At 36.8% G+C, this 23,731-nt stretch overlaps 1 protein-coding gene and 1 non-coding gene across 2 annotated transcripts; one reads left to right on the top strand and one right to left on the bottom strand.

The window, feature by feature from the left end:
• Window positions 1-3,142: 3,142 nt before the first annotated feature.
• On the bottom strand, window positions 3,143-3,247 carry LOC147945834 (small nucleolar RNA R71). The gene has a single exon (XR_015597898.1). It is a non-coding gene; the product is annotated as a small nucleolar RNA R71 (small nucleolar RNA).
• A 17,366-nt stretch (window positions 3,248-20,613) lies between these two features.
• On the top strand, window positions 20,614-22,703 carry LOC104780344 (uncharacterized). The gene is made up of 2 exons (XM_010504842.2): window positions 20,614-20,899; window positions 21,515-22,703. The coding sequence occupies exons 1-2, from the start codon at window positions 20,849-20,851 to the stop codon at window positions 22,211-22,213; spliced, it is 750 nt and encodes a 249-aa protein (XP_010503144.2). The 5' UTR covers window positions 20,614-20,848; the 3' UTR covers window positions 22,214-22,703.
• The last annotated feature ends 1,028 nt before the right edge of the window (window positions 22,704-23,731 follow it).

Genomic DNA, 23,731 nt, shown 5'->3' with positions numbered 1-23,731 from the left:
ATGACACCAAAGTGCACTAATCGTTTCAGTCAAGGGTCCTCACATAACTCCAAAGTTAAGTGTGCTTATGCTGGAGTAGTATTAGGATGGGTGACCTTCAGGGAAGTGCCTGTCGAAACTGTGTGAGTGAGGACAAAATACAGGGAAAGATTATGTGGTAATTTGTAGGGACGATAACAATTCTTTAAAAATCTCCTGGGCGTAGCAAACCGGCCGTCGGATATAGATGGGCTCATAGGCCTAGTGAGAGGATGTGAGGCCCATTAAGAAAACTGGACCCATTGACTGGGATTGGACATGGGGCCCACTAAGAGGTGGCGGTCGGGGAGTTACATTTCCACCAGTGATGACCATATCATCCACATAGAGCAGTAGCAGAATCATGTAGGATCCTCTATCATATATGAACAGAGAAGGATCCTACATGTTACAAAAGAAACCAAATTCTTGTAAGAATGTACTAAACTTATCATACTAGGCTGTTGGTGATTGTTTGAGTCCATAGAGGGATTTATGAAGCTTCCAAACATGATTTGGTTTGATCTTGTCAACAAATCCTGGTGTTGGAACATGTATACATCTTCAGTAAGATCACCGTGCAAAAAAAGCATTTTTAACATCCAACTGCTTCAGTTCCCACTGCATTATTATGGCTGCATGAAGAACTTGACGTATAGTAGCGGTGCTTACAACTGGATTATAGGTTTCAAAATAGTCAACTCCTTCCTGATGAAACCCTTTAGCCACTAGTCTAGCCCGCAACCTATATAGGGAACCATCTGCGTTGAGTTTTGTTCGAAAAACCCATTTATATCCAATGATATCATATTTGGTTCAGGTGGTACTAGGGAGAACGTGTTTCTTTCTTTGCAGTTATCAATCTCTTCATTCATTGCATCAGTCCATCCCTCCTGCTTCAGTGCCTCTGTTACTGTCTTGGGTTCTAGATGAGAGGTTTTGAGAGTAAGCGATAACTCTCTAGATGAGAGGTTTTGAGAGGATCCTTCTTTGTCCATATTTTGCATTATATATACCCTAACCTTAGCATTTTTAGGTCATTAACTATAGGAATTTGCATTTAGGCCATTTAGGGTGTTGCATTCTTGCATTTGTGCATTTTGGATGAAAACAGGTGCTTTAGAGCCTAAAATGGGGAGAAACAAGGTCAAATCCGAGTATGTACCCGAAGGAGCTATTGAGCAGGAAGAACAGTCCGAACCTCAACCCGATCGAGGAGGATCTAAGAGAAGGAAGAACAACCCGAAGACCTACCCGAGGAACAACCCGACCTTATCCTCGTGCACCCCATCGAGCAGACCCTCGGGCAGGACTGAGCAGCTAGGTTAAAAGATTTCTATATATAAACCCCCCTCTTCTTCCTCTCGCCCTAGCACGCCGCCGTCCCTCAGAACAAAGAGCGAGAGCTTCTGGGAGAGAAACTGAGCGACTAAAACTCTTTTTCCACTTTGTTAAGATTCAGTTTTCATTTCTTTTGCAATTCTTTCTTGTTTTCGATTCTGTACTCTTCTACTTTTATTTTATTTTCAATACAATGCAATTTTCGATTATTTGTGTTTTTATGCTTTCTTCCATGAGATCTGAGTAGTGAAATAAAGTTTCTAGGGATGGGATAGACAAATAAATGTTCTTGATCAGTTAGGATGTCTTAGCTTGAATGTTTATTTTATATAAATTTCCTTCTAGATTGATGTTCTTAATGCTATTTTCAGACCGAGAGGTTGAGACTAGATCTAGGGTGTTTTGCCATCGACATATGTTGTTGAAATGCTTGAATCAATCAATGCTAGAGATTTACTCACTTAGCCGAAGAGATTAGATGTGTAAGGAGTTTATTGACAATAATGAATCGGTTTGTAATGCATGCTTGGTCATGTTTCTCCAACGAGAGTTGGGTAGGGGAGTGACCAAGGTTGATTGCTTCTATCACGAGAGTGTTTTAGCAAGATTTAAGAGATTCATTGTCTAGGAAATATTTGTTTGAGGCATGTAGGACATCACATATTGGTCAGGAACGCTTAGGAGTCGATTACCCCATCCTTAGGAGCTTTCGCATCTTGATTGTTTACGTTTTTATTCATAACTCGACCCCTTACCCGAACTGGTACTCGATCATCAAATTCGTGTATACCTTCGAGCTGTTCATACTTTTCTTCCTGACCCGATCATGTACTCGAATGCTTGCATCGAATGCTTAGGTCGTGTGGTTCTTGTTTATTTATTTTCTTTTACTTGTTTTAGGATTGTTAGATAAAACCTCAATTATTGCTTGGCTTGACTTGCTTGCTTCTGATCATATCTTATCTGCTAGCATAACAACCATTTCGATTGATAACCCTTTGTACTACAACTGCATAGGGAATTGATTCCCTGGGTGAAAATCCTGTTATCAATTTGGCGTTGTTGCCATTTGGTTGAATTTTATTTGCTACGTTAAAGATTTCAGCACTTGCTAGATCAAGTTCTATTCCATACTTTGGTTTGGAACTGACTTGTTTACTTTCGTGTTTTTTTGTTTTGCATTTCAGATACAACTCGAGTACCCACCCGACCCGTCACTCGATCACCTAGTTCGGGTCGACCTTCGTGTACTCACTCGGTTAACTGATTGTGCATGAAACACGATCCAAGGGTAACCAACACTTGAGTCCTTTCATCGACAACATCGACAGACCAAGGTTACTCCGTCAACAACAAGTACCACAACCGCAACCAACAACAATTGAGGAGGCTATGAATAATCAGAATGGTCCACCAGCTCCTCAAGAAAGGACCAACATAGGAGCAGGAGATTCTCCATCTACTCACACTCAAAGATATGGCATTGTGCCACCTTCTGTTCAAAACAATAACTTTGAGATCAAGAGTAGTCTCATCCAGATGATACAGAGCAACAAGTTTCATGGACAGCCAATAGAGGACCCATTGGACCATCTGGATGAGTTTGATAGGCTCTGTAGCCTAACCAAGATAAATGGAGTTAGTGAAGATGGGTTCAAACTCCGGCTTTTCCCATTTTCTTTGGGAGACAAAGCACACATCTGGGAGAAATCACTTCCCAAGGAGTCCATCACCACTTGGGAAGAATGCAAAAAGGCGTTCCTCGCCAAATTCTTCTCCAACTACAGCGAAATGACATCTCCAGCTTTGTTCAGAAGAGAAATGAGACGTTCAGTAAAGCTTGGGAATGTTTCAAGGGATACACAAGCAGATGCCCTCATCATAGCTTCAGCAATGCTTCATTGCTAAGTACATTGTACCAAGGTGTAGTCTCTAAGATCAGGATGTTGCTGGACAACGCTAGTAATGGTAACTTCCTCAATAAGGATGTTGATGAAGGTTGGGATCTAGTGGAGAACTTGGCTCAATCTAATGGGCATTACAATGAGGAGTATGATCGCACTATACAATCTTTTGGCAAGGATGATGCTAAGTACAAGAGAGACATGAAAGCCCTCAATGACAAATTGGACAAACTCCTCAACCAGCAGCAGCATGTCCATGCCATCTCAGAGAAAGACCAGTTTCAGCAACAAGATGGGGAGAGTGCTCAGCAAGAGGATGTGAACTACATCAACAATCAAGGATGTTACAACAAAGGGTACAACAACTACAAACCGAACCCGAATCTGTCATACCGTAACCCGAATGTTGCGAATCCTAGAGACCAAATCTACCCATCCGCAGTCCAAGGGAACCAAGGCCAGCAAAAGCCTTTTGTCCAATACAATCAAGGTTATGCTCCTAAGTAGCAGTATTCTTGTAATTACCACCAACCAATTGCCCCACCTGGATTCCTACCACAGCAAGGCCCGCATAACCAATCTCAAGAAGGTGACCTACGCAGCCTAATTCAGCAGATGATATAAAATCAAGCATCGGCCGCTATGGACAATGCAAAATGGTTTGCGGAGATGAGCAACAAGATGGATTCTGGGTACAATGACCTGAATGCCAAGTATGATTCTCTCAACACTAAGTTGAGATACCTAGAAGGCCAACACAACACCCAACCACCTCCAAAACTCAACCATATTCCAGGTAAAGCTGTTCAGAACCCAAAAGATTAAGCCACTGCTCAGGCCATCTTTCTTGATCATGATTTTGAGGACTACCTCACTGAGGACAACGATGTTCAAGATGGGGAGGATATGGATCACTATGGGATGTATGAGCACCAGTACTACATATCCGAGTATGAACATGATCCCTAACTCAAGGAGAGTGATCGAGCTTATAACCGAGCACAGGTTCAAGAATCGCAAACCAATGCACCACCCGAGGCTGAACCCAATGACATACCCAATGAAGGTGATCGGATTATACATCGGGTGGATGTTCAGATGACAGATCAACCTCAACTTCCTCAAGATGAGGAAGGGGAATTAGAGAAAAGGTTCAGAGCTGCTCTTGACATCCAATTAGAAGCGCTTGCAGAGCGTATGTCCAAACAAAAAAACTCCACCTCCTAAGCTCTTGCCACCACACGAACTTCGAGAACAAATCATCAAGGAGACAGCTCAGCTGGAGATTGAGGTAAAGGAAACTGTCAAAGAGATTGGGAATGCAATTCTGAGGAGTGAAGTGTGTTTAGATCCTGAACTGCGAATTAAGGAGAAATTGGAGGATCGCGGATCTTTTACTTTGCCATGTTCAATAGGCCTTCGGATTTTCAATAAATGCTTGTGCGATTTGGGAGCTTCAGTCAGCATCATGTCACTATCAGTTGCCAACAAGATGGGTTTCAGCAATTTTAAACCAAGTAGTCTGTATTTGGTTATAGCTGACAGAACAATCAGACACCCCATTGGTATACTGGAAAACTTACCTCTCAGGATTGGAAGAGTGGAAGTTCCTACTGATCTCATGATCCTTGATATGGATAAGGAACCAGACGATCCACTGATCATAGGAAGACCGTTCTTGGCAACAGTAGGAGCAGTAATAGATGGAATTTGACATCAAGGAAGGAATTAAAAAGCCAGCCATTGATGGTCAAGCTTTCTCCACCGAGGCCAAACCAAGAGGAATCAAGCATCAAGCTAATATTACATTTGTTGTGGAACCAGGACAAGACCAGAAAAATCGGTTGAACCAGTCTGTTTTAGTGGAGAGGATTCCAGAACCTCTCCCTCCAAAAAACCATGCTTGAAGAGCATGAAGAGTCAAGCTAAGTGACTTAAAACAAGCTCACTTGGGAGGAAATCCCAAAGGTATCATTTATTTTCTTTTAATTTCATTTTATTTATTTTGTCTTATTTTAGATTTTTACAATAATTTATTTCTATAAGTTTACATATATTTATATATATCTTAAAAGAAAAAAAAAGATGGTAAAAGGAAATTTTGGGGAACCCGAGGCTCTACCCGAATCCGTACCCAACGCGCCTAATCGTGTTCCCACTCGGGCGGCGAGTGGAGTCCGAATTCCACAAAACCCTAGCCCACTCTCGGTGAAACCCTAGCGGCAACCCCTTCCATTTAAAGAGGACCAACCCCTTCTTCCCCGAGACTAAATCGATAAGTGATCAAAACTCTTTAACTTCCATCTTCTTATTTTTCCTTTCTCTCAAACTCGAGTGCTTTAAGGTTTTCGGGAACTAACCCTATTAATCTCGAGTTTAGATTCTTCTCTTTTCAAGGATTCAAAAATGGCTCCCAAGATGAGGACTTACCAAAATAAGGAGACAAGATCAACCTCCGCCGTTGCTAGAACCGGAGGTGACAGCGTGGATGCTCGCGATTCCTAGGGAGAAGGAGACGGTTCACGTTCCCAACCGCCGAGTGGATGCTTCCAATCCCCAACCCGATGCTCAACCCGATCCGTCATCTGAGCAGGTACTCGAGCAGCCGATCGTGTAGACACCCGAGTTCGCTCTCCTAGCTCAGTATTGGTTGCAATCCGCCGATCTCCTCCACGTAGGGACCTGTCTACGTCTGAGAGAACCATCTCTGACCCAATGGAGGTCGATTCTGATGCCGAAGGAGGAGAACCGGAGGAGAACCAAACCTCACCGTTGAGGAGCAGAGCCACGGTTGCATGAGGGAAGAGACCTGCGTCTGAAAAAACTGAAGAAGTAGCTGAGAGAGCAGCAGAAGAAGAAGATCGAGACACAGAGGGTGAGAGTCACGACCGCGAAGAGGTGCAGAGAGAACGCACACGATTGGCATCGAGGCGGCTGAAGCAAAGAGAGGTGGAGACTCCGGCCAAGTTTGTCAAGGTCCTCCGCAAGATGAGCTTCGTTGGTACCCGCTACCCCCACCGCGAAACGATGAAACAGTTGGAAATCGCAAGAGATGTCAAGTTTCTCTTCGACAAGTGCCACCTGGGCCAGATAATACGAACCAACCTCGAAGCTTATGAGGAGGAGACGTTTCACTTCCTTTCCACGTTGCGGTTACACTACTTAAAAGACCACCCGACCCTGCTACCGGATGGGGGGATCGGGTTCATCACCTTCTCCGTGCGCAACAAGGAGTACCGATTCACCTTCAAGGAGATGGAGGAGTTGTATGGTTTCAAGGCTGGTAGTGGAGAAAACATGGAAGTGAGCAAAGAGGAGATGAAATCCCTGTGGCTGACAATAGGTGATAAGCTTCCCTACAAGTCCGCAAGCTCCAAATCTGCTCAAATAAGGAGCCCTGCTTTGAGGTATTTTCATAAGTCCCTAGCCTGCACTCTATTTGCTAGGAAGGAAATTGGGAATGTGAATGATCATGAGCTCCAACTGCTAGACATAGCCTTGTGTGGAATCTTGGATAATGCTAGGGATGGTAGACCGCTAGTAGGGGATGTTGCGGATACAAGTTTGGTCTTTGTCTTGCTTGATCAGTTCCTATATCTGAAATCTTGGGCAATGAAAACCGAGAGGCGAGAGGGAGCTGGAGAGATCTCCATAGGAGGTTTGTTCACACCAATTTTGGTAGCTTGTGATGTGCCCCTGAAGGGAGTGGTACATGAGTCGAGATGGCTAGACATCGACTACCTCACATTGGCGAGATTTTTGGCTTATGAGAAGCCAAATGACATGTCACTCTTCAAGTTCGTTCATCCAGCAGTCGGAGCTACTCAAATGATTCTGCCCAATATCGTGTGCACAAAAATCCAGCTAGGGGAGAACATAGACTTCATGCCGTCATTGGAGGAGTTGTACAACCCTGAGGGGGAATCAGAGGCTGAAGAGAGAGAGCCAGCTGGACAGAGCCAAGGAGGTGATTCAGAGGATTATGATTTTGAGGAGTATGTTTGCTCTCAAAAGCAACCGGTTGGAGTAAGAGAAGCTCACAAAAGAATCCGGTGGTTGAAGAGGATGAACAAGTTCTTAACAAAGAAGGTAAAAGACCTCACTGGCACACTAAAGGTGATGGGAGGACAGATCAAGGAGTTGCAAGACAAGGCAAGTTGTGCCTCAGCTCCCACTTCAGCATCTGCACCCACATGGACGGGGAGGAGTGGACCACTAGGAGGAATCCGAGGATTGGCACCTCCAGAGCCTTATAGGGCGTCATCCTACGAGCCCCAAGCAGAGGAGGCTGTTACCAGACCCGATAGGTCCCAAAGAAGCCACTCAGATGCCTATCCGACACCTCACCCGACAGGGTACACGATGTCATACCCGATGCCACCATCAAGCACACATCTATGTGAATATTCAGGTCCTTTCCCTCTGACCTACCATATGCCATATTTGATGCCCTACCCGATGAGCTACGCGATGCTTTACCCGATCAACCCCTTGGATGCTGGTCCGAGAAAGTCGTCTGTGCACATAATCGAGCTCTCTGATGAGCGAATCCCGGCGCCTGCTGAAGCCGGTGACGATTCTGGGTACACGTTGGCGATCATAGAGGCTGCCACAACCTCTTTCTTCACCAACCCATGAGGTACCACTTTCATCCAAACCATTGTTTATACCATTGCATTTTCTTTCATTTTCTTTGTGTATTCTCATATTTCTTTTTCAGACTTTTATTTACACAAGGGAATGTGTAATTTAAGTTTGGGGGAGGGTCTGAGAATGTATACAACATTGTGTTTTATTTTCTTATTCTCTTATTTTAAATTTTTGCATACTAGTTTTATTCATTTGAGTCTGCATCTATTTGCATAAAAAACCCAACAAATTTGAAAAATTAAAAAAAAAAAAAAGTGTTCATGTAGTTGCATATGCATTTTAGGGGACAATGATTAAAACCACCTTGTTTAAAATCACACCTTAGGATTGAAGCTATAGCCCATAATCACAGTTCATTGTTGCTAGATCATTCTTTGGAAAAAAATGAAAAATCCTTGTTTAAAACCTTGTGTCTTTTGAAAGCTTCCTCTACTTGTGTGAAACTTGCTCTAACATTACATCATCTCTATATTATTGGACTTCACCTGAACTTAAATTATCTTGCTTATGGAATTTGAATGCTTGCTCATGGTAACTCTAAACTCGGGTTAACACTCCATTGTTGCCAATCTTTTCGTTTAACCCGATTTCTTTTTCCCTACCCTTGAACCCAAACCTTTCTTTCAAGCCTTGTTGTGAATTGTTGAGTGAGGCCTTTTCATTGTGCTATAGGTTGTGAAACCTTGAGAGTATTGAGAACGACAAAGAACTGGCTCTTGATTTAGCTAAGTTAGAATCATTTGGACTAGCTAATAGAATCAGTTTTGAAAGATAGGTGGTTAGCATGATTATTTGGGGTTGGGCTAAGGAATAAAAGAGAAATTAAAGAAGAGAAAGTCCCTAAGATTCGGTTTAATTGGGTCTAAGTCTCTAAGTAAAAAAAAAAAAAAAAAAAGAGAAAGATCTTGTTATAGTCTCCTAGAAAAAGAAAAAAAAAATAATAGTATGGGTATATTATTAGGAGTTTAGGAAAGAAAGAAAAAAAGAAAAAAAAAGAGCTAGATGTTTAAAGTTTAAACCTTAGGGATTGTAAAAAAAAAAGGAGTTAAGACCAAGGTTGTGGGTAGTTTTATTCTAGGGTGTTGGATAAAAAGAAAGTAAATGAGAAAAAGGGTACATCATCAAGAGTTAAGCTTTGTATGCCTCAATTGTTCTCAATCTTAGATAGTTTTTATAACTGTCTAGCATTCCTTCTTTTGAGAGTAAGCCACCCAAAAATATTGTTCGAAACCCACCTACCAAAAAGCCTTACCCTTGAAACCGATTGAGCTTGATTCACTTCCCATTTGCAAGAATTCGCCAAACACTTTAATGAATGTGAAAGAGATGTTCTTTGGAATTGCAAGTCTTTACTGTTAGTTGGAGGATGAACTAGATCGACGCATGGTAGTAAGCATAGAAAAATATTTGTAAGTATGTTGATTGATCTTAGCACCGTTAAACTATCTTTAAGGACTATAGCTTGAATCCTTTGTTTAGCACAAAAAGGTTATGAGTCCCCATTTTTAAACCTCATCCTCCTACTTCCTTGCTAGAGGACTAGCAAGATTTAATTTTGGGGGTGTGATAACTCTCTACATGTTTTAGGCATCATTTTTTGTCCATATTTTGCATTATATATATATATATCCTAACCTTAGCATTTTTAGGTCATTAACTGTAGGAATTTGCATTTATGCCATTTAGGGTGTTGCATTCTTGCATTTGTGCATTTTGGATGAAAACAGGTGCTTTAGAGCCTAAAATGGGGAGAAACAAGGACAAATCCGAGCATGTACCCGAAGGAGCTATTGAGCAGGAAGAACAGTCCAAACCTCAACCCGATCAAGGAGGATCTAAGATCAGGAAGAACAACCCGAAGACCTACCCGAGGACCTACCCGAAGAACAACCCGACCTTATCCTCATGCACCCCGTCGAGCAGACCCTCGGGCAGGACTGAGCAGCTAGGTTAAAAGGGTTTCCATATATAAATCTCCCTCTTCTTCCTTTCGCCCTAGCACGCCGCAGACCCTCAGAACAGAGAGCGAGAGCTTCTGGAAGAGAAACTGAGCGACTAAAACTCTTTTTCCACTTTGTTAGGATTCAGTTTTCATTTCTTTTGCTATTCTTTCTAGTTTTCAATTTTGTACTCTTTTACTTTTATTATATTTCAATACAATGCTCGCTTATTTGTGTTTTTATGCTTTCTTCCATGAGATCTGAGTAGTGAAATAAAGTTTCTAGGGATGGGATAGACAAATAAATGTTCTTGATCAGTTAGGATGTCTTAGCTTGAATGTTTATTTTATATAAATTTCCTTCTAGATTGATGTTCTTAATGCTATTTTCAGACCGAGAGGTTGAGACTAGATCTAGGGTGTTTTGCCATCGACATATGTTGTTGAAATGCTTGAATCAATCAATGCTAGAGATTTACTCACTTAGCCGAAGAGATTAGATGTGTAAGGAGTTTATTGACAATAATGAATCGGTTTGTAATGCATGCTTGGTCATGTTTCTCCAACGAGAGTTGGGTAGGGGAGTGACCAAGGTTGATTGCTTCTATCACGAGAGTGTTTTAGCAAGATTTAAGAGATTCATTGTCTAGGAAATATTTGTTTGAGGCATGTAGGACATCACATATTGGTCAGGAACGCTTAGGAGTCGATTACCCCATCCTTAGGAGCTTTCGCATCTTGATTGTTTACGTTTTTATTCATAACTCGACCCCTTACCCGAACTGGTACTCGATCATCAACTTCGTGTATACCTTCGAGCTGTTCATACTTTTCTTCCTGACCCGATCTCTCCACCCGATCATGTACTCGAATGCTTGCATCGAATGCTTAGGTCGTGTGGTTCTTGTTTATTTATTTTCTTTTACTTGTTTTAGGATTGTTAGATAAAACCCCAATTATTGCTTGGCTTGACTTGCTTGCTTCTAATCATATCTTATCTGCTAGCATAACAATCATTTGGATTGATAACCCTTTGTACTGCAATTGCATAGGAAGTTGATACCCTGGGTGAAAATCATGTTATCAGTAAGTAAGGCGTAACGGCGATAAGGCTTTTGCACTCCTAATTGTGATCTTGTCTTCATTGGATGTGTTGACTGAGAGCTTTGGTTCTCCCTTTGATCAGTAAGAATCATTGCAGTTTTTTGTTGATATTGTGTCTGTATTTTCATGGGACTTTGATCTGGTTGGTGGAACAAGAGCATCATCGCCAATAGGGACAGACTCATTGCTTGTCATACACTCAATGCAGTCTTGAACCACTGCAGGATTTTCATTGGAAAGTGTAGAAACAGGTGATTGTCATGAAGGAGCTAATGTTATGGGAGCTGATATAGACGTTCTGCGACTCAAAGGAGGAAAATCATCATCAGAAAACAGATTTTGACTTCGTCCAGGGGGTGAAGGAGCTTGACTCTGAGCAGACGGTGTTTCATGAAACTGGAAGCTTTGTTGCCATGCTTGCAGAAGCTTTGATCCTCCTTCGTTATGAAAATGTTGATATACATCAGAGAATGGAAACTCAGTTTCATTGAATAGAACATGTCGACTGATATAGATACTTCCTGTAGGTTGATATAAAGACCTATAGCCTTTGTATTTGATGTTGTATCCCAAGAAAACACATCGGAGGGACCTTGGATAAAATTTGTTTACATCATAGTCCTTGAGAGTTGGATAGCAAGTGCAGCCAAATGTCCTCAAAGTTGTGTAATTTGGAGGGGCTTGATGGAGCTTCTCATTGGAATTTTGATTTTCAGCTAGAGCTGTAGTAGGAAGAATATTACTCAGGAAATTTTCTGTAAAGAAAGCTTCAACTCAAAATTTCTGAGGAACTTTGATGTTAAAAATCATGGAAAGATCCAGTTCAGTAATATGTCTTTGTTTCCTCTCTGCAAGACCATTCTGCTGAGGAGTGTAGGGCAAGAAATGAGTTGATGTATTCCACATTGACTCAGATGATTGAGAAACGATTTGTTTGTGAACTCACCACCACCATCACAATAAAACATTTTAATTTTGCAGCTAAACTGATTTTCAACAAGCTTCTAAAAGTTGCAGAATATAGAATAAAAATCTGATTTATTTTTCAATGGATAAAAATCTAGACCAATTGTCAATCAGGATTACATAATATCTGAAGCCTTGACCATATGTAACATGAGGAGGACCCCAAAGATCACAATGAATCCTTTCTAACAGCCTAGTTGCAACAAACTGAGAATCTGAAAAAGGAAGATGACTACTTTTCCCAAAATGACATCCCTCACATATCTGCTTGGTACTTTTATTGATAACAATGGCTTTATTCTTCACTAACTGCTCTAGGATCTTGTTGTTAGGATGTCCAAGACGTATATACCACACCTCATCAGACGTTGCATGTTGTCTTGATGAGTAGAATGTTTGAAACGGTGAATCCTTGCGCGTATACAATCCATTATGATGTGGACCCAGATTGAGAAGCTTCTTTGTTGCCTTATCCTTAATAAGAACCTCAACAGCATCAAACTCAATGATCTCTTGAAAGCTTAGAAACAGACAACAAGGATTTTGCAATACTAGGAACTACTATAATATCTTTAAATGGTAGATACCTGATGTCGTTGGTAGAATAACAGAATCAGTGTGTGTGATAGGCAAGAAGTTTCCATCTCCAAACATGATACAAGGAACTACTACCAGCGTATTGAAGTGATTGCTGCAACTGACCCGGAGAACTAGTGACATTCGCGGTAGCACCACTGTCTGTAACCCACTCGTGACCTCCTTGATCTATGACATCAGTGATACGCAGGACAGCTAAAGCTGCAGGGAGTAGTGGTGACTGATAGGTGTTGTCAAAGTGATGTCAACATTTAAACGCTGCATGTCCTTCTTTTCCACAAATCTAACATACAGATCTGTTATCAGCAGAGTACTCTGAGGAACCCGAGGAGGAAGAAATTTGTTGATGAAATCATCTACCTCTGGTGGAGTATCCGCCTCTATTGTTGTAGGAAGAACCATCGAATCGATGAGTATTAAACGCCAAGTGAGGTGTAACATTTGTTTTTTCCTTCTAAGACATGAGGCGGTCGTGATATGCAGTTAGACGAGGAATCACATCATCAAGAGTAGGCGACAGAGTAGCATCCAAGGTACCCTCAATCAAAGTTTTAATCGGTTCCTACTCACGACTTAGACCATTTAGAGCAGCAAGTATTTTTATTGTCTCACTAACAGGACTTCCTACAGAGGCAAGTTGCTCACAAACACTCTTAAGATCTTTCAAGTAATCTAGCATAGGTTGCTCTTTCTTTTCAGTATTTTGCAACTTCCGTTGTAGACCAAACAACCTAGCAGACGAGACCTTATTAAAGTGACCATCCAGGAAATTTCATACCTCTTAAGATGTTGTTGTGTTGATCGGTGAGGCTATCTTCTGTCAGCGAACCACAAAGCCAAGCTCTGACAACTTGGTCTAACCGGATCTAGGCATGGTAGGGTTGATTGGGAGTGTTTTCGGCGTTGGTAGCAGAAGCGGGATGCAGAGTGGAGCCACTGATGAACCCTAGGAGCCCTTGACCACTTAGAAACAACTCGAATTGAGACTTCCAGAGCAAATAATTTCTCTCTGTAAGCTTAACCGTGACACAATTTGCGATGTTTAACACTGGTTGTGAATAGAGCTCAGTGGACAACGCCATGACTATGATACCATATGGAGAACTAAGATAATGTGAAGAAATTTCTTTTAGTTTCTTATTGGATACTCTCTTAAGTTTATACAAAGATGATAGGACTCTATTTATACATAGGACTAAGACAATGTAACCCTAATCATTTGAACACTTGTAATCATCACAAAGGAGATTGGGGGCATCAAATGTATTTTTCGTCTCTATATGCAGTCCTTTGTGACAGCTCATTGTTTTTGCTTTAGCAACAACTTGATTGCAGGTTGCTTCTTTCGTTGCTTCTTTCTTCTTATCCAACCATTGCTCTGTAGCAGGTTTGTTGGGCTTCGTCATTTGAATATTATTGGGGTTCATCAAATCCATATTCTTATTCTTCAAAATTTCTGTTTCCGAAACATGTTTTGACTGTTTCTCCCTTATCGAGAGAAGGAAGATAAAGAAATGCAACGATATATATATATTTTTTTTAATGAGTTCACCAACCACTACTCAACACGATACTGCCTCTTAGAGATTCTTAAACATCTTAAACAAAAGAAAACTCTTATTATTTTCATCATTTTTGATTTAATTTTAATCAAAAAAGAAAGAGTAAAAACCTTAGCTATAAACCTCTGTTAGAAAAGCTCTTATCTACTACGGTTATTATTCTTTTTTGTGGACAAATTGTCTTCCACCTTTCTAGCGACAAAACATTAGGAGATATAGCTAACTTACTTTACTCATAGCATCATAGCATTACTTTTGTTATTGAAAACAAAATACGATAAATATATTTGCACACAAAGACAGTTGAGAATATGAAAGATCCTCTAAAAATGGATACGGTTGTGTTTGATATTGATGACCCACCAAAAGGTTCATATATGGTGGCTAATGGACCAATTGTCGATAGAAATTTTCATTTGAAAATATTTAAACTAAATGGACCCACACGGTTTCTAGCAAAATATGTGCGAAATATTATATTACAAAATGTAGAATACCCATAAAAGCCAACTCTCTAACAGTTTTGATATTGCTGAAGGTTTATCACAATTCTCAAAGGAAATCGTTGTAACACCTGACAGTAGACAACCCACTCATTGTTAGTACAATTACTAAAGTGATTTGTACTAATTAAAGTGATTTGTACTAATAATATTTATGTTTTACCATCAAAAATTCAAATTTACATATTACATACTATTAACAACAAAAATTTCTCAAGAACAAAAAAAAGAAAAAATAAATAATTAATTATTCATCGATGTCTAGTTTCTACCGTTATATTTATTATTGTATCTAAGTATACTATTTTTTTTTTACAATGTGTTTTTTGTTTCTTTTTAAACCAGATATCCTCTTTTCTGATTTCAGTAAAACTTGAGTATTGGGTATTTTGTTCCGGTGATTGAATAAAAATTAAATTAAGAAATATTTTAGGTGGAATTGTGTTGCAGATTTCTTTCTTAAATTATTTCTTACTTCATTATGGAAGCTAAAAGGTAAAAAAAAATCAAAACTTTGCGGAGTGTTTTGGGAGGATGGTGGGAGAGTGATAATCTTAGTTTCCAATCCTATTTACAACACAGAAAAATAATTTAGCTACTCTGGTTTTGAACCTAAAGAGACTATGAACTGAATGTCCAAAATCTTTGATTACGCAAGAAATACAAAAATCCAACCCGAGCAGTTTTGCACTCCCAAATTGCCAGACAAATACACTTACATTCCTTAAAAGGTAAATAATGCAAACCCATCCTTTTCACACTGAAAGTATATATCAAAACTATATATTTTTTACGTACCATCACATCCAATTAGATAATAACATAGGAGTGAATTATTCCATTATATAAACAGTAACCGCTTTACTCAAAGTGTCAGTCAAAGTGTCAAAGGTATAAAACATTATACACATATATTCTATAGAGGTACAATATGATTCTCTTAAAGGCATTTCTACAGAATCGATACCTCTTTAACTGCTAAAACGGTTGGTTTTATTTCGTTTGATATTTATAGTTAAGATTCCTACAAACTATGTTTCACTACTTATCAGGAATTTTTACTTTAAGAAAGAACATCATGGGAAATTATTGGCCGACAAAATATGCAATTGGTTTGCCTTGTTATCGTGATTAAGGGATTTAATTAGAAAGAAAAATGCGCGAATAGAAAAAAGTTGTTTAATGATTCATTATATTGAATAAAATGGACGCAAAGCATGTCTCGTTACGCATTCATACAACAAGTTCCCATTTATGTGGCTTCGAACACAAACCTTAACCCAATAAGTGTGAATAATCTAATGTTTGTCAAATTGGCAACACGATCATATTCATTGCGCGTTACTGAGGATTGGATAATGTGGGCCTTCGTGTATTTATAGACATTTTCATGTGTATATAAAAGTGGAACTAAAATGATTTGTCTATCAAATGTTTTAAAAAAAATAGAATTATTGTTACTCTTCTCACTCTTATTTGATTTGTCTAGAGGCATAATTTGTTAAAAGTGATGAATGTGTATTTTTTAAGGAGAAAGTATTGTATACATGAGAAAATGATTTGTATTGCCGCGGACGTACGTGACTACTGACTACAGTAAGAAGTTACAGACTAATAAGTAATGACAGGAGAGCACGCACCGAGAAAACAAACTTAGGAACATTCTTCATTCATCGTTTGCTAATGCTAGTCCAAAACAAATTAGACCTAGGCAAACTGCTATGACAATGATTGGTATAAGGTCTCTGCGACTACTTTCGACGATCAAAAATAAAGAAGTAAATGTGATAAAAATGCGGTAAAAAATTAAGAAAGGTGTCGTAGCATCTCTTTTTATAGATGTTATTTGTGTAGTTGGTGTCGCCAGGAAATAAGACGACTAATGTACTGGTCGCTCGACTACTTTCACGAGAAGCTGGTGTTACTCTTTATATACTGTTACGTATTTATAGTTATGTTGCTAAGTATTAGCCAATCCGAACCACAGTCAATTATCACATAAAAATTGTTTTACTAGAGGTTGTAGCTATTCGCAGCAAAATTTGACTTTTATATTTGGACCCTAATTTCCCAAAAACTTATTTTTATATTAGGCAATCCAAGGTAAATATTTGTATTATACAGGGGGCTTTATGAAAATTATGTTTTAATATAGATTAGACAAAAATATATATACTTTATGAAGTTTTTTAAAATGTGTGCAAAGACTTAAAATAATTACTTTTTTATATAATTATGTTTTAACATAAATTAGAAGAAAAAAATTATGTAGTTATTTATAAGTGTGAAATAGCTTAAAATAATTACTTTCAATGAAAATATTCTTCTATTTTTTATAAATGATTATTTACTGTTAAAGCCTATATTTCAATGTAATCATCATAACTAATAAAACAATTATCATGTGATACCCATTAATATGACCATCATGATTGTAATTATTATGATGTTAACACTTGCCCCAAAAACCAAAAATAGAGATATTATTTTCCTTACTTACTTCCACTTCCAGTGAAAGTTTATGTTTCTTCTTCTTACCTTTCATTTCCAGGAAAAGTGGGCATTAATTAACCCTTTTATCGACCCAAAATGACCTCCAAAAAACATTAAAAGATGGGAGGTCTCAGACACTTGAAGAACGTTAATATCCTTTTTATAATTTATTTTTGTATGTGAAATATTTCTAAGTAATTATATCATTCACAAATAATATATTGCTGAAAGTTATAAAAGAATTTGTTAAAAATACTCTTTTTGGGATACCCTTTTCAAAATACCTTTTTTTTGAACATTTTTATTTTTACCCTCTTTTACATAATTTCAATATGTTAAATTGATTTTTAGATTTTTTTTTTTAGATTATGGTTCTCATTTTGCATTTAAGATATAGTTTTGAAAGGTTAGGGTTTAGAATTTAGTGATTTTATTCAAGGGGTATTTTGAAAATCCCTCAAGTTATATTTTAGATACGTATAACACAATAACAATTAAATGTAAAAATGTTCAACAAAATATATAAAAAAAGATTAATTGTTTATTTGTTCCTATATTCTAATTACTAGTAAAAAAAAAGCTAATGAAATGTATAGTCGATCTTAATCTGGCTTGATCCATCGCGTCCATCTCTCAACATTTTATAACCTAAATTTGGATAAAAATAGTTAGAAAGTTGGTTGACCACGGTAAAATCATTTCTAGCCAGAATTTTATATTGAAAAATGTAAACTTTAAAGGCTATTACATTATTAGAGTTCTATGGTTATTTGCTTTATATAAGATTTGGCTTCGAGGATTTTCGACTAACTACCGTCAAAATGATTCCAAAAAGAGAAAATATTACTGAATACCTTTTTAGAAATTTTATTTAGTAAATTTCTATTTTCAAACTTTTGTTTAGATATACTAAGTACCAAAGTGAAATTTGGGAGCCAAGACGTGACTGGTGTGGAGATTCATAATTGAAAAGTGATTCCATAAACCTTTTATAGATATTGGTGGAAAATGTTTACTTACCAGCTTCTTTTGCTAACAATGGAATCCACGTCATATTTGATTCTGTGCGTTTATAAATTAACATCCATACACATATAAGCTGGATACAAAGACAATGCATAAATCCTTGAAATATGATCAAATTACAGTTTCATATGATTTAGTCATATTTTTCTTAAATTTCAAAATGTATACCTACGATAATACATGTTTCCTTCATTTAGACAAAGCCAGTGACTTTCTCTGTGTTGGGGCTGCATGCACATGACTTTTGAAGGCAAAAAAAAAAAACCATGAATATATGGTCCAAAGTTTACCAGAAATGTCTACGTTGAACACTTTCTTTGTAAAGCTAGATATGTATATGTGAATTATAATAATATTTTCTTTACAAAAATATTTATTTAGTATCACCGTATGACTACTATGAATTTGCAAAATAATCAAATGAGATCTTCCAATCTTTTTGAGATCTTCCTATCATATAAAACTCATTTCATAACATCATACATAAGTTGTGGAAAACAAAAAACAAATATATCCTACAAACTTGTGATATAAGTGCAAAAATCTAAGAAGACATAGTTCACGAATCACGTTTGAATGATCATGATCAACGAACTTGAGACGGTGTAGCTGACTTATGCAGTAAACAAATATTTCTTATATTATAATAATATCTTAAGAGGAGAAAAGTAAAACTAAAGCAATGTGAAACAGTGTAAGTCCACTTAGATTATAAAAGATGACTCTGCCTAGATCTTTTGTGACCTCGATTTAAATATATAGAAATCAAGAATCATGTACAAATATATGTAATATATCCCAAGAAATGTATTTAGTACTCTTTTCGATCGAATGCTCACTTTGTTTTGCCCAAGAATACCAAACAATTGTTCCTTTTAAAATTAAGTTAGAAAATTATAACAAAGCTCGTACGTTTACTACGTAGTCGAATAGTTTATACATGCAAGTATCGTCGCCGTATCACAATTCGGATTCAAGTAAAGAAAGTGCATGAAAAAAAAAAGTGCATGATCAAGGTCCAAAAACTTTCTACAAACACATAATGAAATGCATATATTTTGTACGTACAAAAACATGCCAAGACAAGCAAATGTTGAATATAGCATTCGGCTCCCGTTCTTCTCGGTATAGACTTGTGTAGTGTGAAATGGGTGTAAATGTCAAAGACATGACTCTCGTAAAACTTGTTTCGTCTTTGGGTAAAAAGACAAGAAATGCTGTTGTATCCATTGACAACACGAAAGAAGAAAACAAAAATACTAGAAGAAAGTGAGACCCAGCAAGTACGTAAACTACGGCATTGGTCATTGCACCAAACCCTTGAGATGCTATTGCTTACTAGTACTTATAGTAGCCACAGTAAATAAATAGTTCGATCACTGTAACTATTTGGAAAAAGGAAAAAAGACGTCTGTTTTTTGTTTTCTTTGTTGGTAATTTGGTTATCAAAAATTATACTATTTCATTTCAAAATTTTAGGTGGGGTTATTGGTTCTATGATTTTAATGGATTTGGAAATCCAAATAAAAATCATGTGTTATTCAATCATTGATTTTAAAATACTTATCAAAATTCTGTGTTATTGGTTATATGATTTACAAATACTTTTAAAAATCTCATGTTATTCATTTAATGATTTGTTTTTGGATTTCAAAATCCACATTATATTTTAAATGGATTTACATGAATTTGAAAGTGTAAAATAGAAAGATTCAAATCCAAGGATAAAACATGTTATTTCGAATTCCATATGTTTTGATTTCCATTATTTACAATTCTATATGGAATTACAAATAACATCTCCAATAACACCTCCTGATATATTTAAATTCTACAATTTATGCCGTATATTCCGTCCAAAATATAAGCCGACTAAATCAAAATATGAATCACCAATTATTATTAAATATTTTATTTGAAGGGACATTAATTTTCTTACCGTATATGTTTTGCTTTTAGTTTCAGCATTTTTTTTTCAAAATAAAATTATTCTGAGGATTTGAATAGTAAATATGGAAAGTACTACAATTTTTTGGTCATGAAAACTACAATTTATTTTAAATTCAATTTTATTAGACTAACTATGTAGCGCAACTTTAAAATAGTACTGTAATAAACCCAATAATTTTTTTTATTTACATTATCAGTTATATGAATTTGAAACTCGATTAATGACATAATCACGACGACACTGAACAAACTATTAAATTACATGTTCCGTTTGTAATGTCTGCGATTTATATATAGAGTTATGTTGTTTGTTATTTATTGTTATTTAAATTTTTTTTAATAAAATTGATATAAATCTATAATCTTTAATCTGAGATCATTTATTTAAATGAAAAATATATTAGTAAACCATACTTTGTAATAAGTGATATCAGGTTATATTATAGTACAACTTTTTCTGTATATTAATAAACCTAATGAATATAATAGTAATACTGGTAAAAAAAGAATATAATATTAATAGAAAATTGTTGGGTGGGGTTTTCAACTTTGTAGAAAATATATTGGATACTGAAGGTGAAAAAGATGTTGAAAGCTCTCTCTATATGACAGGCACACACAGGCATCTGCTTCCTTTAAACAGTTTATGAAGTTTCTTCACTACTTTATAATAACTCTCTCTTCCTCTCACTTACTCCTTCCATAGAAGTAAAACTCTTCACTAAACCCATTCTCTGTTCTTCTCTCCTCATACTTGTTAACATAATCTAACCATCTCTTAGTTTAGCTTGGAACATGGACCAAAGCAATGCTCTTCTTAGCTGGGCTTACTTCTCTCAGGGAAAGGTAAAGACTTTTTTTTTTTTTACTCTGTTTCCTCTGTTTTGTTTTTTCTTTTAGAAACAGTAGTGATGGTTTCTTCCATTGTGTTTACTGTTCTGCTTAGATCTACGCATAATGTGTGTCCAAAAATCATAACTTTTCTTGTGATCTTCTTCTTTGTTTTGTGTAATCAAAACCCTAAACTTTGACTCAATTCCTGAGTTTTTTAGTCAAGTTTCATACTTTGTAACTGGGTTTGACTATAATGCTTTAATGGGTTTCGAATTACACTTGCTCGAGACTTTGATACATTCACCAGTTTCTTAGCTTGATTCTGCGTAATGGGTGTTCTTAATTTCAGTATTTAAGCTTAAATTTCGCATTTTTGTATGTAAATTAGTCTGAAAAGACAAGACTTTTGGGAAACAAAACCCTAGTTTAGATATGAATCTGCATGTTCTGTATGTAAATTAGATGTAAAAAAGACAAGATTTTTTGGAAATTTTGTGTGTCTGCGCTCGTCATTTGTTGCTAAAATCCCTAATTTTGATATGATATCTGTAAACAAATGCTCAAATTAGGGGTTTCTCTGTATCTCTGTTCATTGTTTGTGTTTTTTTTTGCTGTTGAATTGTTTAGACAACGGAAGAGTTAAGACAGACTCTTGTGTACACGACACTGGAGCTAGAACAAACGAAGCTGGTGGCTCAAGAGGAACTAAGGAAGAGAGATGAACAACTGATCCAACTTGAAGATGTTTTAACCAAAACCCTCAAAGAAAGAGACGAAGCTCTTGAGAAATGTCATCACCTCCTCATCAACAATCTCTTACTTCAACAGAAACAGCAGCAGAATCAGAAGAAACAGGAACACATCACTCCTCCTTTATCTGGAGCTTCAAGCATTATTGAAGACGAGCAAGTTCAGCCGCAGCCTCAGCTTAACTCTAACAAGAGCTTTTCGTCTTCTGACACCGAAGAAAGCATCATGTCACCATCAGTGATCGATCCGGTGATGATGAACCAACAGATTGAAGTGTCAGGAGATGAGATGATGGCTACATTGTTGCCTGAAAAGCCACTTCCTGAAAAGGGGAAACTCTTACAAGCTGTTATCAAGGCAGGTCCGTTGCTTCAGACACTTCTCTTAGCTGGTCCTCTGCCTCAATGGCGCCACCCGCCTCCTCCACTTGAGACCTCTGAGATCCCTCCAGTCACCGTCCCACCACCGCAGTTTCAGAACAGTGGTTGTGGCAACTCCAACAAGAAAAGGGCATTCTCCTCAATCTCAGATGAAACTTGCTCAGAAACTAAGTATCAGAAAGTTCTTCTCCATTAACTCAGACATTACGCCGGGCCGAGCTTGCTACTGATCTTTTTCTCCTTACTCAACAAAGTACTAATATATATATAGTCTTCTAATATACAATATACAGATCAGTATTAGTCTCACTTACGGTTTCTAGTGAGAGTGATCTTTTTTAGTCAATTTGTTGTAGATAGAGCTTGATTTTGAATTTGTGGAGAGTGAATCTGATCCATTTAGGGTTTAGATTTAGAGAGTGATGGGAATGAAACTCCCCCTGGTTTAACAACTCAAAACTTAAACATGAGTTTTTTTTACCAAGTGTGAGAGTTTTGCTATTTGCATTTCTTTGGTTTTGCTTATTGATTTTTTTGTTTTGTTTCCTAAACCCAATTTCACATCCATGTTTTGGCTCCATGAATGTATTGGGATGTTTTGTTTTTCCATTTGTTATCATCTATGTTCATTTCCCTTGGTGTAGAATACTAAAGATCTAATGGAAATGTGATTGTGTTTTAATGAACCAATGTGATGTATGTTTAAAGTTTAAATCAAAGACTTAAAAAGAGGTCTATGTTTTGTGGGTGTTTAATTGATTTGGAAAAAGTATATTCATAACACAAAAAGGTTTAATTTAAGGTATTTTAGTGCCATGTTAAATAGTATTATTTTTTTCAATGAAGATGGGTGAGAAGTGGGAACCGAAAAGTCGAAGGGTAAGCCAACAACCAGAAAGGATTTGATGTTTTTTGGTTGGAGTCCGGGTGGGTCCTGAAGATCTAAAACCGGATCTTCTGTCGTATTTGCTAAAATATTAATCGCATGGGCCTCTCCTAATTTTTATTTATTTATGAGACTTATGAGTTATGATATATAAAACCATTTAACCATCTATATATACATTTTATGAAATATTTATAAAATAAATCTTTAAGTTGACACTTATTTACAAACATATCGTTGAAATTAAATAATTAATTTAATAAATAAATTAATTCTATTTATATTTTTTTTTATAGAAACTAATTGTTTTAAAAGTTAACAAACATAATTATAAATGTATATAAATTTTATTTCCTTATTTTATAAGAAGGTGAGTGAAGAGGTATTATTCTTTAAAATTTTGAAAAAGTGATTTGATAAAAAGTGACTTTTAGCATCACATATTATATTTTACTTTTACGGGTTTCGTATCATGAGTTTTTACAGATTAAAAATCTTTGAACATGTTGCGTGATCCGCCTAGCATGACGGATTTAGACTATAGAACCAACACTAAAACTATTAGTTTATTTTATATACTATAGATTTGTAGTCATAGTTTGGAAAATTAACTTATAAATTATTTAGTATAGGAACTACAAAATATTACACATACTGACATACTACAACACATTCTTAATATTCCAAAAAAAAAAATTGTATACACATAAAAATATACACTAACATACTATATATGTATATACCTCTGTTTAATTATAGAAAACAAAACTAAATGTTTTAAAATTTTATATTTTATCTAATAACAAATTTAATGTAATTAGGTATAAA

This window comes from Camelina sativa, chromosome 4, assembly GCF_030686135.1.
Source record: "Camelina sativa cultivar CO46 ecotype springtype chromosome 4, ASM3068613v1".
Lineage (NCBI taxonomy): Eukaryota > Viridiplantae > Streptophyta > Magnoliopsida > Brassicales > Brassicaceae > Camelina > Camelina sativa.
The sequence above is the reverse complement of the archived record's forward strand: the minus strand, read 5'-3'. Positions and strand labels throughout refer to the sequence as shown.